The sequence below is a fragment of the Trachemys scripta genome, chromosome 10 (assembly GCF_013100865.1).
Source record: "Trachemys scripta elegans isolate TJP31775 chromosome 10, CAS_Tse_1.0, whole genome shotgun sequence".
Classification (NCBI taxonomy): Eukaryota; Metazoa; Chordata; order Testudines; family Emydidae; genus Trachemys; species Trachemys scripta.
The window spans coordinates 30,878,751-30,895,148 of NC_048307.1; the positions used below are offsets into that span (position 1 = coordinate 30,878,751).

Here is a 16,398-nt window from a genome sequence, read left to right on the forward strand (position 1 = left end):
AATGTTAGAACTGGAAGAATTCTGTAAACCACTACAGAGTTTCCTCCTGTTGCCCTTATAATAATTACCTTCCAATATGACCACTTCCTATAGTCTCATGTGCGTGTAGCATTTTTTCTTATTGTGTGGGCTCTTAAGGAAAAATTACTAATGTACTGTGATCCCTATTGTTTCCAATAGCTTCAGGTGTATACACAAACAGATGTGAAGATTCTGGCCAAGACTTTCAAAAGAGATGCCTAAGGTTTGGCTCTAGTGTCTATATTTAAGCAGCTAAATAAATTCCCTGATTTTCAAAAGTAATGAGCACCCAGTAGCTGCCATTGACAGTACAAACGATCAAGAATTTCAAATCTGCTTATTTCGCCTCCTATTGGCACACAAGGTACAAGTGCAAAGTTCTGCCTTGGATTTATTCTGTACTTTATTTTGCAATGCATGGAAGGGAACATCTGCAGAGCTGTTCCTTCTGGAAAGTTACATGGACTGGCATTTAAATGGTGTAGCATTAACATACCTACTTCCAACACATGTACTGTACAATGTTAGTTCCTGCTGCTTAGATTCATCATGAAGAGTGAGAGAATGGGAGAGACGCAGCCCTGACCCCTCACCCCCATTCCCATTCCCCCTAGCCTCTGTACATAAGCTTTCCCCTGAGAAGGGCAAAGCCAATGGAAACAAGTCCCTCCTGAGACCATTAGGATCACCGTAAAGGGCCTGGCTGGCTGTAGATGGAGGAGCTCAGGTACGTTGTGCTCTTATTGATTTTGACCCTTCCTTTCTGTACAATTGGGAACAGCTGTTGTTTCTGTTAAAGATGCTACTTCTATATTCTCTTTTCCAGGACAAAGGAGGAGAGGGATGAGGATGGGGATCTGAGGTTACAGTGCCTCCATAGCTGCTCCCCAAATAGTAAGTGAACATAGCTCTCCATGTCTCTAATAGATGATGGTTTGTGTAACCTTCAGAATGGTTCCTGGGAATTTGGATACAGGTTAAAGTAGGGAGGTGGACAAATACATGTTTGCAATTTAATCAAATAACCAACATGAAAGTGCAATTTTAATCCAATAGGAATAATGAAAAATAACTGAACTGTGCACAATTCTATGAAGTTTACTTTAGCTGTGCATACAAAGCAATGTTGTCCTACAATGATATACCATATAGTATCTCTAGCAACCATTACTACAGAGACATCTATTTTTCAAGATAAGCACTAATTTAGAAAATTATAACTGTATAATATTCAGTGTGCAATAATAATGTACAACATTTGTACATGTTTCATCAGTATGTGACACTAATCCACACTGGTGCATGTGGTGAATATCTACAGTTCATAGATAAAATCACTGAAAGCAGGTATTATTCAATAATAACTTTAATATGAATGAACTGGGCCAACTCCTGCAGTCTTTCATCAATCACTACACAGACAAATCAATAGGTCCTTACTTTGATCTTATTCAGCATTTATTCAGGCAAAGTTCTTACTGTAGCCAATGGGAGTTAGTGAGCCATTCTGTCTCAGTGCTGACGAACATGGGAGTAAGGATCTCAGGGTTTGGCCCATCATGAATGCTCTACTTTCCCTTCAATATGCAGCAAATACAAACACGGATATAGCAACGTGTTGTTTATTTATGGTAAGCATTGTGATCAAAAGAGTCATGGAATTCTCACAAAGAACGCTGGAGAATCCTCACTCAGCAGAGTGGAAAAGCCTCTTGGAGGGAAAGCTGCTTGGCGGAGCTCCCGGAAGTGACCTGGCAACACTAATGAGATTTGGAAACCTGAGAGCATTCCATTTCCTCTGTTTTACTGGGATGCAGAATGCACAACCACATCTCAGTGTCCACAGTCGTTGATAATAACGAGGACAGTGATACCTCTACAGTTTTGTCCTAGCAGCTCCATGGACTTACATTCTCCACGAATGGTTTCTTGATGGTGGTGGTCATCAGATCTACTGGCATTTACTGAGGTTTGAAGGCAGCTTTGGTATCACAAAGGCGGATTGGCACTTGAGCTGAAAGAGTCGCATGTCAGCTGTGGATCCATTACACAAACTATACATTTTTTTCCATTTCCACATGGCTGAGGTGTAATGAAACAAAACCTATTGTTTTTGATTATTCGATTTGTGTTTCTGATTACATCAGTATAAAATTAATCCTAACCTTGTTTTGGGACACACATGCACATCCAAATTCTCTTTCTCTCTAATTCTCCCCCCCTCAATATCATGCACACATGCACAAACACCCCACCCTCTGAGGAAAACACTTGAGAGCCTTGAATTGTGCCTTAAATGTCAACATATTTGAACTCAGTAAGGTGAGGTGTTCCAGAGCTGAGCCCCATACTGAGAACTCCCCACTCTCAATCCTCGACTTGTTTGAAATTTTGACGACCTGGTATTTCCCCCCCATCAAAAAATGCATTTTGTTGAAAACTAAAACTGTCACAATTCAGGGCAACTGCACCTGTATTCCCCCTCTGTAGTCCAGCATGGGCCACTCTCAGGCCTCCAGCTCCCCACACTTCAGCTCTCTTGGGCAGAGACATACATTTTTCTCTCTCTTGACCAGGGTATTTCCAGGCTCCCTGCCTACTCTGTGAATTCTGCAGCAAAGTCAGACTGCCTAAGCAGGCCTGCTTTACTTTTCTCCTCAGAGATGGTAAACAGTATAATTGACAGTTTGGCTACGACCCAGCTCTTTCTCAGCAAGCACATTCATTCTTAAGATTAAAGCATTCCAGAGAAAACCTATTAAAACAATAAAAGAATCTACATGCATGCTAATAAGCTTACCAGAGATCACCCCAACTCCAACAAGGGGTCTGGCCGGTGGACAGTCCTTCAAACCCCCACAAGGGGGTTTTCTGTGATCACAAGTTCATAAAAGCTGTTTGCTCAGAACAAGCACACTCATGAATCTGTGAGTTACTCGTTTGGACCATCTGATCCTGTGAATAGGTCCTCTCCCCAGAGCAGAGATTCAAAAGAGCAAGTCCAGAGGTGGGAATTTGCATTCCCCTCCTCCCAAGTACTTCCTAGGAAACCTACTCAACTAACAGTTCATTTTTGTCTTAGCCATTGTTTAGGACAGTCCATTGAAGCTCATAACACTTCCCAAGGCTCATATTAGTCATGTCTCCTAGACAAATTACATACAATCCCACGATAACACATACATATTTGCATTTTTAAAACAATGAGCTCCTAAGAAATTTAAACGTAATTCAACAATGTTTAATTTAATTTGATAAGGTTTGTCCAGCATATGGCAAGAAGTTGCCATACCTGTCACAGAAACACATTGCTTTCCATGAAAATTTTGTTGGGAAGGCCATGGCCACCTCATGGACATGCCCTTGCCTACTCCTGCTCACAGAAAAGTCTCAGAGCAGAACATGCATTGTCCAGAACTTATCAGAGAGGAAAGAATGGAAGCATCCTAAAGCAGAGCTGTCTGCCCAGTCTAGTTAATAAGCTGCAGACTAGTTAATAAACTTCAGAGCCATCTCAGGCTGCTAATCAGCCCCAAAGTATGAGCATGGGCCCCTGACCATTGTCTATCTCTAGGGAGAGGTCAGTGCCCGATGAGACCAGTGATGACTCCATCCCAAACTCAGGCCTGGAGCTGAAATGGAACAAGCAAACCCGAGAACTCCAAATGACACCAGAACTGCCTCACTAGACCTTTATAATAGACTTCCCCACAGAGGGCAGATGAGCAACAGGCTGATAACTCTCCATGCTGCCAGTGACAAACTACTGCTACTTGCAGAAGGGAAACTGGCACCTGACCCTACAGGAGAGACTCACTGACAATCTCAGGCATCAATGGGCCTAATAGCTCTTACTTCAGCAAACCAACAGGGGCATGAGCACAATTCACAGGCCACAAGCGGAAGCTCTTGCAGTATATTCAGAGCGGGCTGAAATTCCCACCAAGAAGACATTGTGTTTGACCCCTCTGGGCACTGATCCTCCACCATGACACCAGCCACGCTAGACCAGATTCAGTGTATCGTGTCTGTGAAGTAGGTGGAAAATTCTTCACAGCACTGACCATGGGACTATTTCAATGCAGAGCCAGATGTCATTTACCTGCCTGTGAGTCAGAGCAGTTCTGCTGCCAGATGTATTTGTACAGAGATATTGGGAGAGAAGGCGGCTTTCATCATTGCATACGTGCCACAGTTGCATGGACTCAGCATACAATCTTGGCCATTAGTGCTCCAATTTTTCCCCTCGTCAAATATTTCAGCATGGATGTCTGATCTCTCCATTGTTCTGAGGACATCATCAGCTAACAAAACAAAATTCTGGGCCATTTCGGCCCTATGTCTGAAATCTGACAGGAGTACCAGATGCTTCTAGGGTTGGCTGGCCACCACTTCTTCAATGGACTTTCTCAAAAAGCAAAGTGTAGAGGATGAGTTATGATTGTCAAAATAATTTATATCGAGAGAGGATATCTTGACCAAGAACTCATGAAGGAGTGGTGCAGGCATTCTCTCCCTCCTGTTTTATACTGTCAGAGCAGCTTCCCCACATCCAGTGAATTTGATCTGCTATGTAGACTGAAAGCTCCTTGCAAAGGGAGACTTTCTGCTCTGAGACTTGGTGAAAGCAGCCTGAGTTACTCTGACAGCCCGGGACTTGGAACAGTGGATCAAGGTGAAACTTGTTAATGGAGCAGAACTCCAGAGGGAGTAGCAGGAAGGGAGGAGTACAGAAGGTAATTCGCTAATGAAAGCTGGTGGCCTTGGGAACTAATGAGCCAATTAGTCCATCAGCTCATTAAAGAGGCAGAGGAAGAAGATGCAAGGGGGGAGAAAGGAATAGGGACTAGACAAGCCTTGGTGAGGCCCTAGGGGAGAGCGATCTCTGCTCCTCTCTGGTTCTGAGGAGATGGTCCAAAGCAGAGGTCCCCAAACTGTGGGGCGCACCCCCCTCAAGGGGCATGGAGGAATGTTTGGGGGGGTGTGGCTAGAGCCCGGACCAGTCCCCACGGCGGGCGGGAAGAGAGTGCCACCGAGCTCCACTTCTGGCCCCGACTATTGGCCCTGTGCCTGGGTCCCCACTCCTGGTCCTGCACTCCGCTGCTGGCCCCACGCCCGGTGTCCTGTCTGCCAGCCCCGTGCCTGGGGCTCAGTGCCCAGGGCTCCACTCCTGGCCCTGCCCCCAGTTGTGGCCCCAGCCTCAGCTCCCTTACCCCTGTCTGCACCTCCCCCCATCCCTGAGCCGCAGCCCCCTCCTGGCCCCTGTTCTATGAGGGGGAGGCAGACAAGGGTAAGGGAGTGTGCGAGGAAAAAAAATGTGGAGGCCACTGGTCTAAAGCATAGGCCATATTGACAACAGACTGCTGCACAGAACTCTGAAGGGGTTGGTGGAGGGAACTCAAATGGCACAGTGGATACACAGCCAATAGAGTCTGAGCTGGCTTCTGTGTGCAAAAAGGCAGGAGCAGAGCTCGCCCTGCTACAAGACCCTGTCTGCTTCATTAGGCACCTAAATGCCTTTGAAAATTAGGCCTTGGTTAGTTAGATGCTTTCTGGTGCCCCTGTGACCACTCATAATTTTCACTCTTTACAAGACACTCTGGAAGCTTAAAACATGAACAAGTGCACAACGAATGACCCATGTTCCTTTATTATTCCGAGGAAAGCCTGCAGTTTGGTAATGTTGATAGGCACCAATGACAGCACTATGGCATCAGTCAAATTTTACCTTGAAAACTTACTTCTTTCTGTTAACATTGGAAATAAATCCTGGGAGTTAGTTATTGCTCTATGTCCAAGCAGCGATTAATTGTCATTTCATAATTCCCATAAACTGATGCCCCAGTGTCTGAGTTCCACACGTGGAGGACAAAGCTCACCCACTGTATGCCCAGGGTTTGCATCTCCATTCTCCAGCTCCTTGAATGTCTGGATCTTGGCTCTCTCTCAGTGAGTCAGACACTGGCTTCGCTTCACAGCATTTTGGAATTGCTTTCTCTGGAACATTAACTTTTGCGTCATTTCCTTTCACCAAAATAGCCCCGTTGAGACCATATATCCGTTTAGCACATCGCTCCCTGAATGAGGCAGTAAGCTGCTTAACTCTTCACCAAGCCACATTTAAAACCTCATTTCTCACCTAAACAGCAGGACCTTTGTCTTTTGAGTCAAACAGTGTTCTATTTAGCCCCTGCTCCTGGACTTTCCCTTTCCTAGCATTTCAAGTGCTATTCTGTACATTTCCAGAGCCACACTGCCAGATTGTAATTCACCCAGTCTGGGCCAAATCCTCAGCCGGTGTAAATTGACATAGCTCCATTGTTGGCAATGGAACTGCACTGAGTTACACCAGCTGAGGATCTGGCCTCTGTATTTAGACTTGCACAGTTTCTCAGAAAGAACATATTGCTACTCTGGGATCTGTTTTCATGATGATTTTTATACCCAGAGCTGGATTTAAGCACAAACAGAGCAAGGCTATTCTGGAGGCATGAGTTACTGCCTGTAATCTTTTGTGTCTTGTTTTAATCACACTGGGAAATCCAGTTTGTGAAGCTCATGCTCCCAAATCCATCTTCTCATTCTGACTCCCTGCATAAGACTAACCAGCACACAAGCTGGATGTCATACTCTGTAGCAGCAAGTGGAGGAGGGGCTCTTGGTGTGAACAAATGAAAACAATGAATGCAAGTGGGAGTAACACATTCAGTAATATCTCCCTTCAGCAAATGAGGGACTCCTTCTGGTACAACCTCCTGTCACAGCATCCTCAGGAAATGTCATGAGCTAGCTGTATTGATTGTGATACAGTGAATGTAGCCAACAATAACCATTCAGCTCACAGCAGTGAAATGATATAAACATACGGGCCAGATCCTGCGTTGGTGTAAATTGGGGTAGTTTCATTGAAATCAGCAGAGCCATGCTGATTTACATCAGTTGAGGATCTGGCTCACAGAGCTCAATTGTAGCCCTTCAGGGTTCAGCCACTTTCCATGAATGAGAACTGGAACTCCAGGAGCCACTCTGCCTCTCCCTCCAAGGCCGCAGCAGCTGCCCTCTTCAAGGGGAGCTCGATGGGCCTGTGTGTAAGGGAGGCCGCGTGGGCCATAACCCCATCCCTCCCTGTCCCCTTTGAGGAGACTAGAGCAACCATTGCCACAAAGACCATTCCCGGAGCCCAAGGCCTATGGTTGTGCCTGGGCTTGGGACCGAGGCACTGGGGATGGAGAAAAGCTCCCAGTGATCTCACCTCCCTGGCACCGCACCACCCGCCCTGCTGGTCTTGGTGCAGGAATTCACTCACAGCACCTGGTCAGAAATGGAAAATGTAAAACTGTTGTGGCCCAGGTTTGGTGGCAAACAGACAGCCAGCGAGGTCTTGTGGTGCATCGCTAGGCCACGGTACTGCTGTTGATAAGTGTTGCACTAGTGGCTCCAGGGTTGTGGCTGGAACTGGGGATAATAAGTGTGAAAGTGCCTTTCTGGTGAGTGTCTCTCAGCTGCTGGCTGTGTTTGTTTTCCATAAGTAAGTGGGATCCCATCATGTCCATTGAGGGTGCAGACATGAGCTAATCCTCCAGTGTTTCCTATTACATAATAATAGCAGTTCCCACAACCATCCTTGTTTCACAGTGTTCAGCACGGAGAGAAGCTAATTGGGTGGCTGTAGTGATGCTTTTGTGATGTCATTCGCCTCTCAGCCTAGCTGGAGTTTCACTGCTCTAGTTGGGACTCATTAATTCAGGCTTATTGCCAGTAACACCAACCCCAAAAGTTCAAAAATCATGAGCCAGACCCTAAAAGATCATGAGAGTGGCCCAAATAGAATGAGATTTTAAAAAATGATTAAATGATATTTTCCAGTCTGTCTTCTGAGTGTTGAGCTGCCCCCACCCATGGGACTCAGGCGATTTCCGGCCCCTGCTACAGGTTCTTTCACTAGAGAACCACCTATCTGAGATCAGGGCCCCACGATGCTAGGTGCTGTACAAAGACAGCGAGAAAGACAGTCTCTGCCCTGAAGAGCCAACATTCTAGTGCAAACTATAATAGTGTGTTCATGCCGTGGGAGCAGGAACTAGCACTCATCAAATTCATCCCACATAGGGAGCCATTAGAGGGGAACCACTTCTGGGCAGGACTCATGGTGGTGACCTGCAGGTGAAAGGCTCTATAGCAATAGCAACACCCTGGGACATCCAGTTTCCATATGTGCGAAAGTGAGGCTGCTTTCTGGAAAAACGTATTTATCCGATCGAACCCTGACCTTTTCGAACTGACACATGCAGAGTCTGCCCCAGTCTACTCACACCAGCACAGTCTCTCAAACACGGCTCTTCTTGAGCGTATGCTCAGTCTGCCAAATCCTGTTCTTAAATAGACAGAGCCAAATACTCCAAATCCAAATGCAACAGTAAAACAAATATTAACACAACATCCAGATTCACTGCTAAACACATCTTGCAATAAAAAATCCTTCCATCAATTACTCCAGGGTCCTTATACTAACTGTAATACAGCTACCTATTTGTTTTTCACCCACATGGGTCATCAGCCAGATTTGCATACACAACCTTCAGATCCACAGCATAACCTCTTCTGCCGAAGCTTAAAGAGAAACCATTGAGGAGAAAAATATGCTTTTATCCTCTTATGTGGATATAGCCCATAGAGGGAGCCAGAACACACCTATTGCCAGTGGGTTAAACAAGTATTTGTCAGACAGTGGTGGGACACTGGGTGGCCACTGGCAGGTTTCTTGGTTTCTCTTTCTGGCTCAAGAGAAGATTGTAATCTAGTAGTTACAGACAGCCTAGCAGATGTAAGAAGCCTGTTTGAGTTGTCTATGAGGAATGAATCCAGACTGCTGGATGTCCAAACATGAGCGACTACCTCTTGAGCTGAAGAGCCAGATGCAGCAGAGTAGTCAGACATTTGTATATGTTGACTAGCCACTAGAAGGTGACACAGAGACATTCTGTGTAAGCCTGGATACAGACACAGCTCATTTGCCATGTCCCTTCCAGACGAAGCTGTGTGGCAAAGTGGTTGGGACTTGACTGTGTTATATTAGAGAACCGCACGCTCTCAGTTATCTTATCTGAAGTGGGCGGATGACAGTTACCCCCAAGGTTCCAGTATCAGGTCTTGGCTTATAATAACGATTGTGAAAAGTACAGCAATAGCAGCACCCATAGTGGAACAGCTGAGACTCGACCTTCAGCTCACTAGCTTTGCAGTTCAGTGCACCTTTAGGCTACTGGTGCTCCAGAGCTAGCAACAGTGGACTTATTAATGAACTGGATGCCTCAGGCCATTGCTAATGGGCTTCAGAGCCTTTTGCCTATCAGTCATCAGTCTGTAACCAGCCCAGCTCAGAAGGGATTAAAAGTTGTTTCTTTCTAATGGTGTCTGGATCCCTAGATCAGATGTGTTTGCAGGAGGGGTTCAGTTCCAGCTCCCACACCACACAGTTACACTTTTCACTGATTGGAAGACTCAGCAGCAAAACCAAGAACTAAATCCATGGGCCACAGACACAGACTTTTATCTGTGAGCCAAGCTGGCAGTGCGTTGTGTGGGCAGCTCGCCCAGACACTGCTCTGTAGACAAACCAAGGACTTTTTTTAAAGCCAGAGTTTGCTGTTATATGCCAGTTAGTTGCAAATACGCAAATTGGCCCATTAAATAATCTGCCTTAAATGTCACAGGCAGAGCTCCATGAAAGTCAGCCATTGTGAGCTTTAAGCCTCATGACCCTGTGAGGCAGCCAAGTATCATTATTGCTATTTTACAGCTAAGGAAACAGGGCGAGCAGGTCAGTGGTTTCTCCCAGGCCATAAGTGATGTCGGTCAGAGCATCAGCATTGATCTTCTGACTCCTCATCCTCTGCTTTAGCCAGACGAGCATAGTGTGAATCATTCTTGCTCTTTCATATGCTTTCGCAAGCTGGTTTTGGGCCAGCATTTCAGTAAAGCTCAGGGTCAGCTCTGTTAAGTGATGCGTTCTTTTGAAAATCTAGCTGCATGTGCCTGCTCTTTTGCTTGTTTTTGTGGTTTTAGTGCTTGTTTTTTGCTTGGTTTGCTATTTGCCTGTGCAGTGTTGGTGCTGGTTTTGTGTGCATCAGGGCAAAGATTGTTTCTTTAGCATCAAATGAGGTGGAAGCAAACAAATAGCTATTAAATGCTTGAGGCACCAGTCAGACAGACAGTTCAAGACAGGGAAGCGGTTATATTAATTATTATTTATTTATGGTAGCACCTAGGGACCCCAACTATGGACCAGCCCCCGCACACTAGGCACTGTACAAGCACAGAGAAAGATGGTCTCTGTCCCAAAGGTGACTCTCCATCCGATCCACATGCCCCTCAGCCAGTGCTCCATCAAAGAACAGCCAGGGCCTGGGCATGTCTAGGGAGAAGGGCTGAAGACGTAGCAGCCACAGGGCAGATCCAGTGCCCTCCTCTGCTTAGCAGATTCACCACCTGCACCTTATCAGCGACTGCAGAACAAGCAGAGTCAGAGCTTTTGCCATTCCCTATTGAGCTGCTGAACCAAAGGCCATGTCAGGGGGTGCTGGGGTGGGGAGGCAGCATGGCTGGAGCATGCTGCCTTCTGACTATTCCCAGCCGTCAGATGATGTCTTGGGGCCAACTGCCAATTGGCACAGCTTGGAACTGCCGTGTGGCTGCTCTAACTTGAACTGCAGCTGGGGCAGGGACAGTACCATACAGAGCATCAACAAGCAGTAACTGGCCCTCTGACAGCACCCTCCCCACTTCCCATCCTGTGCCTCCCCGTCCCCACAAATGTGCTGAGCAGATCCTGACCCGAGAAAGAATCTGGCTCTTCTTCAGTAACTTATTGAGAGCCCAGGATCCTGAAGGGGATACTACAATCAGGGTGAAAACATCAAGAACCTTCCAACAGGAGAGGACAAGGGTGTGATGGGAGTTACAACCTACTAGCTGCTGTATCCATGCTATTATTGCGCTCTTCTGGATGAAATGTCAGGCTACCCAAGTATAGGGATGGGGTGTCACCCTGGAGCAAGTGTAATCCTTAGTACTATTCCAGGTAACAGACATTCTCCTTTAGCTCAGGTGCAAGGGACCTATGCTTTGGACTTGGAGGAAAAGGACAAGTAACTAGACAGGAACACAGGCAGCCAAGAGGATGGAACAGTTCAGGAAACCAAACTAGAGGACTGAGACCTGTAACGTAGCAATGTTAGCGCAGAAGAAGGTAGCCAAACAGCAGAGTGGAGGGTGGAGCAATAGAAGGCTATAAACCAGACTGGAGGGCTAAGCATGGATGTCAGGGCTCCATCACCAGATGAACACTGGCTTAGTCCACAGGAAAGCCATTGTCTCGGTACAGCCAAGTGTAATAGCATGTAAACGCATTCCTGGGGCGCTGGTTTCAGAATCCCAGTTAATCTGGGAAAGAACACAATGTATTTGTTACTTTGTAGTACACTGATATCTAAAACTGGTAGCTGCTTGTTCTGTACAAGTTAAAAATTGTACATTTATACTGTACCTGGCTGAGGGTCCTGGGTTCAAGGATGCCTATTGTGAAATGTATTACTGCCTCGCAGGGCCGTCCCTAGGGGGGGCCCAGGACATAGGTGCCGAGTTTCTAATCTGCCGGAGGGGGCTCCCTCCCAGCTCCGCCCAGGCCCTGCCCCCACTCCATCCCATCCCCCAAGCCCCATCCCCACCCTGCTTCTTCCCAACCCCGCTCTGCCCCGGCCCCACCTCTTCCCGCTCCCCTCTTCTCCGCCCATTTCTGCCCCCCTCCCCATAGCGCGCAGCACCCTCGCTCCTCTCCCCTCCCCATCAGCGCCTCCTGATGCCGCGAGCAAAACATGTGATCTGCAGTAGGTGCTGAGAGGGAGGGGGAGGCACTGATCAGCCTGGCCCACTGGTGGGCAGGAGGCACCGAGGGGAGGGGGAACTTCTGGTAGGGGGGCTCCTCCTCGCCCCCCCCGCCCACCTGCTGGTATGCCACTTGCCTCCTCGTTCGCCTCCTCACCCCGCTCGCCAGCATGCCTCCCGCCTCACCTCCCCGGCTGCCTCCTGTGGTGCCTCCCAAAGTGTGGGGCCCTGGGCAGTCGTCCCGATTCACCCTACACAGGGACGGCTCTGTGACTCAGTGTCTGTGCAATGAAGTCATTAAAACCAATTGGACAATTGGACCTTTCCAAATCTCTCTCATTGTGCAGTAAAATTGTGATGTGTGTGTTAAAATAAAAGATGCTACTGATAACGTGTTTCAGTCTTTTTGTGGGTAATTTCACTCAGAAAAATTTTCATGATTCTGCCAACACACTCAAAACTGGCCTCATAAACTAACCCTCGCCAGAAGCAGAGTCTAGAGGACTGCTAACCAGTGTGGTGCTGTGGCAGTCTGACAGTAGGTGCTTGCTAATTCTCCCTTAAACTACTGGCATCCTAAGAGGGTGAATCATGCATTAAAAAGCAGTTCTTACGCAGGAAGGAATAAATTATGCCCCTGAAGAGGCAGTACCATGCTGGGACAAGAGCAGTGACTAGCAGCCCTGGATCTATGTTTTTAGCTGTCATTAGTGCTCTTCCCAGTGCTGGCCTCCCAGTGCAGTCTGATGTGCAAGGGTCTTGGTTCATGGCTTTAAGCACTGGGAGCCAAATGGTTGCAGCCTCCTGTGAGGCATAGCCCTATCTCACTACACATAGCCCTATCTCACTACAAAGATACCCACGTTTTTGTAGTACCAGTGCTGGTTTCATGCACACTTTTGCAGTTCCTATGCCAGCAAAGCCCCCGCATGCAGTCACGAGGACCAGGCTCTGTGTGGTTTTGCTACAGCTGCTTTGGCTTTCTGCTTGTTCGGATGTCTTTGTTACTGTGTTTATGCTGGCTTTGCATGGCTGTATCATTATCATGTTTGTTCTGGAGTCACACGCCAGTGGGAGACAGTTACAAATTGCCCCGGGGGCCATGACTACACTAATATTATGATACTTCACAGGCTGGGCCTATCCTATGGATGCTATTTGGCTCCTGAGGGGTAGGGAAAAGGGGAGGAAACTCAGCTGTACTGGCTGGCACTTTGGGTAGTGTTACAATATTTCCACAATCAAAAATGAGGACACTTGGGGGGGAGGGAAGCCCCGCCCCCATCCACTCCCTCCCACTTCCCATCCCCTGACTGCCCCCCCTCAGAACCCCAACCCCCCCTGCTTCTTGTCCCCTGACTGCCCCCTGCTGAAAACTACCCACCCTAACTGCCCCCCTAGGATCCCAACCTGTCCCCTGACTGCCCCAACCCTTATCCACTCGCATGGTGGCAGGGTTGTAGAAATTTTGGTGGTGCCCAGAACCCACCCCCCCTACCTGCCTAAGGCTCTGGGAGGGGGGTTGGGTGGGGGGAGGAGGTCTGGGGTGCAGGTCCTGGGCTGGGGATTAGGGTGCAGGAGGGGTGCAGGGTGCAGGCTCTGGGATAGAGTTTGGGTGCTGGGTGCAGGCTCCAGGCTGGGACAGGGGGTGGGTGTGCAGGAGGGAGTGAGGGGTGCAGGCTCTGGGATGGAGTTTGGGGGTGGGAGGTGGTGCAAAGGGAGGGGGTGCAGGCTTTGGGAGGGAGTTTGAGGGCAGGAGGGGGTGTATGGGAAGGGGGAGGGGGTTGGGAGGGAATTTGGGGATAAGAGGGGGTGCAGGGGTGAGGGCTGTGGGTCTGAGGATGAGGGGTTCATGATGCAGGAGAAGGCTCAGGGCTGGGGCAGAGGATTAGAGTGTGGGGGGATGAGGGCTGGAGCTGAGGGGTTTGGAGCATTGGAGAGGCTCAGGGCTAGGGTGGCAGAGCAGGGTAAGGGCAGCCTGTCTTCCCATTAGTGGGTGGGGGACGCTAGGACCCGGGGGCAGCAGACAGCAGTTGCTGCTGGCTCTGGCAGTACAAGCCGGCAAGGGAGAGGCAGGCAGGGGGGGGGCAACGGCGGGGGAGGGACACGCGGAGGGGGTGGCAGGTGGAGACCGGGGACCCATCCAACACGTCCCCGCTCCCTGACTGCCCCCACCCTGGACTCCCCTTACCATTCTGGCTCCACGTGTAGGCAAAACACGCTGCCCGGTGGGTCGGATTGTGTGTTACACAGGGTTGCAGACAAAGGGAGGGGGGAGCAGGGGAGGGCTCTGGCTGCTGGAGGCCAATGGGAATGGCTCAATTGGCCCAGCCGCCCAATCAGCAGTCGCACTTTGCATGGAAGGGAGGGAGAAAAAACCCCCAGACATTTTAACCTTGTTACCAATTCCTCCTGGACGGCTATTTAGAGATGCAAAAGCCGGACATGTCAGGCGAAATACAGACGGATGGTAACCCTAACTTTGGGAGTGGAATCAAGGCTCTGCCCTTCTCTGACCACTCCACACCCACTTGCACACAGGGGAAGTATTAGCTATGAATCTCCTGCTTGCCCCTCCATGGCTGTAGTAGTTGCATAAGCCTGGGGCGGCGTGTTTGATTCCTCCATATGCCTCATGCAGCTGCATAGCCTGGGCCATGATCTGGCCCATTTTCGGGGCGTTCAGCCTGAGAATAAGTATTGTAGACTTGACCAACCTTGCAAGTGTGGGATTCCATGGGCCAAAGGCCAGCCAGAGCACTGTGAGGCTGACTGCAAATTCTGACTGGTCACAACTGTATAAACTGGAACCAGATTGGCTGCTTTAAGCAATGTCTGATGGGCTAAATATTGCATATGCCTGAAGTCTTGGCTGGCCAGCAAACAGCACCCAGAGGCACCTGGTCATTCCCTAACGTGAGCAAGTGCGGCTACGCGGCTGCTGAGTCACTTCTGCCAAGTCGGTGGTGTGAGGTCAGAGCCCCGACTTTACTTTCAGGAGAATCAGTTTTAAGCCTGTCTTAAAAAATTTGGACAATTTCCAAATCATTTTTGTTCCATAGCTTTTGCAGAGACTGTCCTGATTTATTTAAAAATATGGAGTGAAATTGTTCATTAAAATTTTCAATTTAAAACTGTTTCAATTTGGAAATGTTTGGTTTGGCTTTTGTTCCCTCGTTCCCTCTTACTTTTCCTTTTTCCACCTTACTACTGGGAAAGGGGGGGAGGGGCAAAGGAATGGAAGAAAAGACAGAAAAAAGGTAAAACAGAAAAACCCAAATCTGAAAAGCCAAAGGAATGGAAGTTTTTCATTTTGAAGTTTTGTTGAAAAAACAGAGCATTGTAAACCAACAAAAACCTTTATTGAAAATATCTGTTTCTGAAAAAAGGCCATTTTTCAACCAAAAAAAAAAAAAAGTTTTATTCAAAAAATGGCAACCGGCTCTATTAAGCCCCTGTCTCCTCAGCCAAAACCTGCTCCACCCTCCTTTACCCTACAGTTTTAGGGGCAAGGGAGCATGTGTGGCTGCAGAGTGAGGCATAGCATGCAGTAGTGGGCTGAGCTCACTCCTTACTCACACCCAACACGCTCCCGGCTACTGCTTTTGCTGGAACAGAATAGGTTTGTGCTCCTTCCTGCACCCTGTGCAATGACTTGCAGGGTCCAGATTCACATGAGGAACTGCACAGGGTGTAAACTACTGAGAACGCCACAGCTATTCTTTAGTGACTCGATAACTGAGCATTGGGGAAATGCATAGGGACCATGTTTTCAGCATACTATCATAATGTATGAAACGGACAGACCCATCTTTAGGGTTTTTTTTACTAAAGAATTCATGGAGGGGGAGAGGAATGACCCAGCATTACACGAAGGCTGCTGTATGTGATCACCTTGCCAGACAGTGTTCTGCATGTTCATCTGACTTTTGCATGTCATGCTGAAAATTATGCATGTTCTCTGTGTTTTATAGACCTTCCCACTGAAGGACCAAATGCTGCTCACCTTCCCCAGGCCTGGCTTCTGTAGGAGGCTGAGACTGCCCACGCGAAGTGGAATGTGAGCCTTTGTATATGAAATGCAAAAACCCAGGGCCGGCTCTACTGTTTTTGCCGCCCCAAGCAGCACGCTGAATTGCCGCCGGGGACGGCGGGGGCAGTCTGTGCGCCGTTAGGGCAGCACTCGCGATTCCACGGTGGCGGCAATTCGGCAGCAGCTTCTGTCTTCAGCCGGAAGACAGAAGCTGCCGCCGAATTGCTGCCGCGGGCAGCTGAACATAGAAGCTGCCGCCGAATTGCCCCCACCGCGGAAATGCGCGTGCCGCCCTAACGGTGCACGGCCTGCCCCTGCCATCTGCGGCGGCAATTCGGCACGCTGCTTGGGGCCAAAAACACACGGACTGCCGCCCCTTGCAGATTGCCGCCCCAAGCACCTGCTTGGAATGCTGGTGCCTGAAGCCGGCCCTGCAAAAACCACAACTAATGTGACATTGC

The 16,398-nt window shown here is 48.5% G+C and overlaps 1 protein-coding gene across 1 annotated transcript in view; it reads left to right on the top strand.

Moving 5' to 3' along the window:
• The window catches only part of GSG1L (GSG1 like), a 115,592-nt gene that overhangs the window by 82,340 nt on the left and 16,854 nt on the right, over positions 1–16,398 (top strand). Inside the window, exon 6 of the mRNA XM_034784544.1 lies at positions 848–915. Within this exon, the coding sequence (XP_034640435.1) occupies positions 848–915 (68 nt within the window). The remainder of the gene's footprint in view (positions 1–847; positions 916–16,398) is intronic.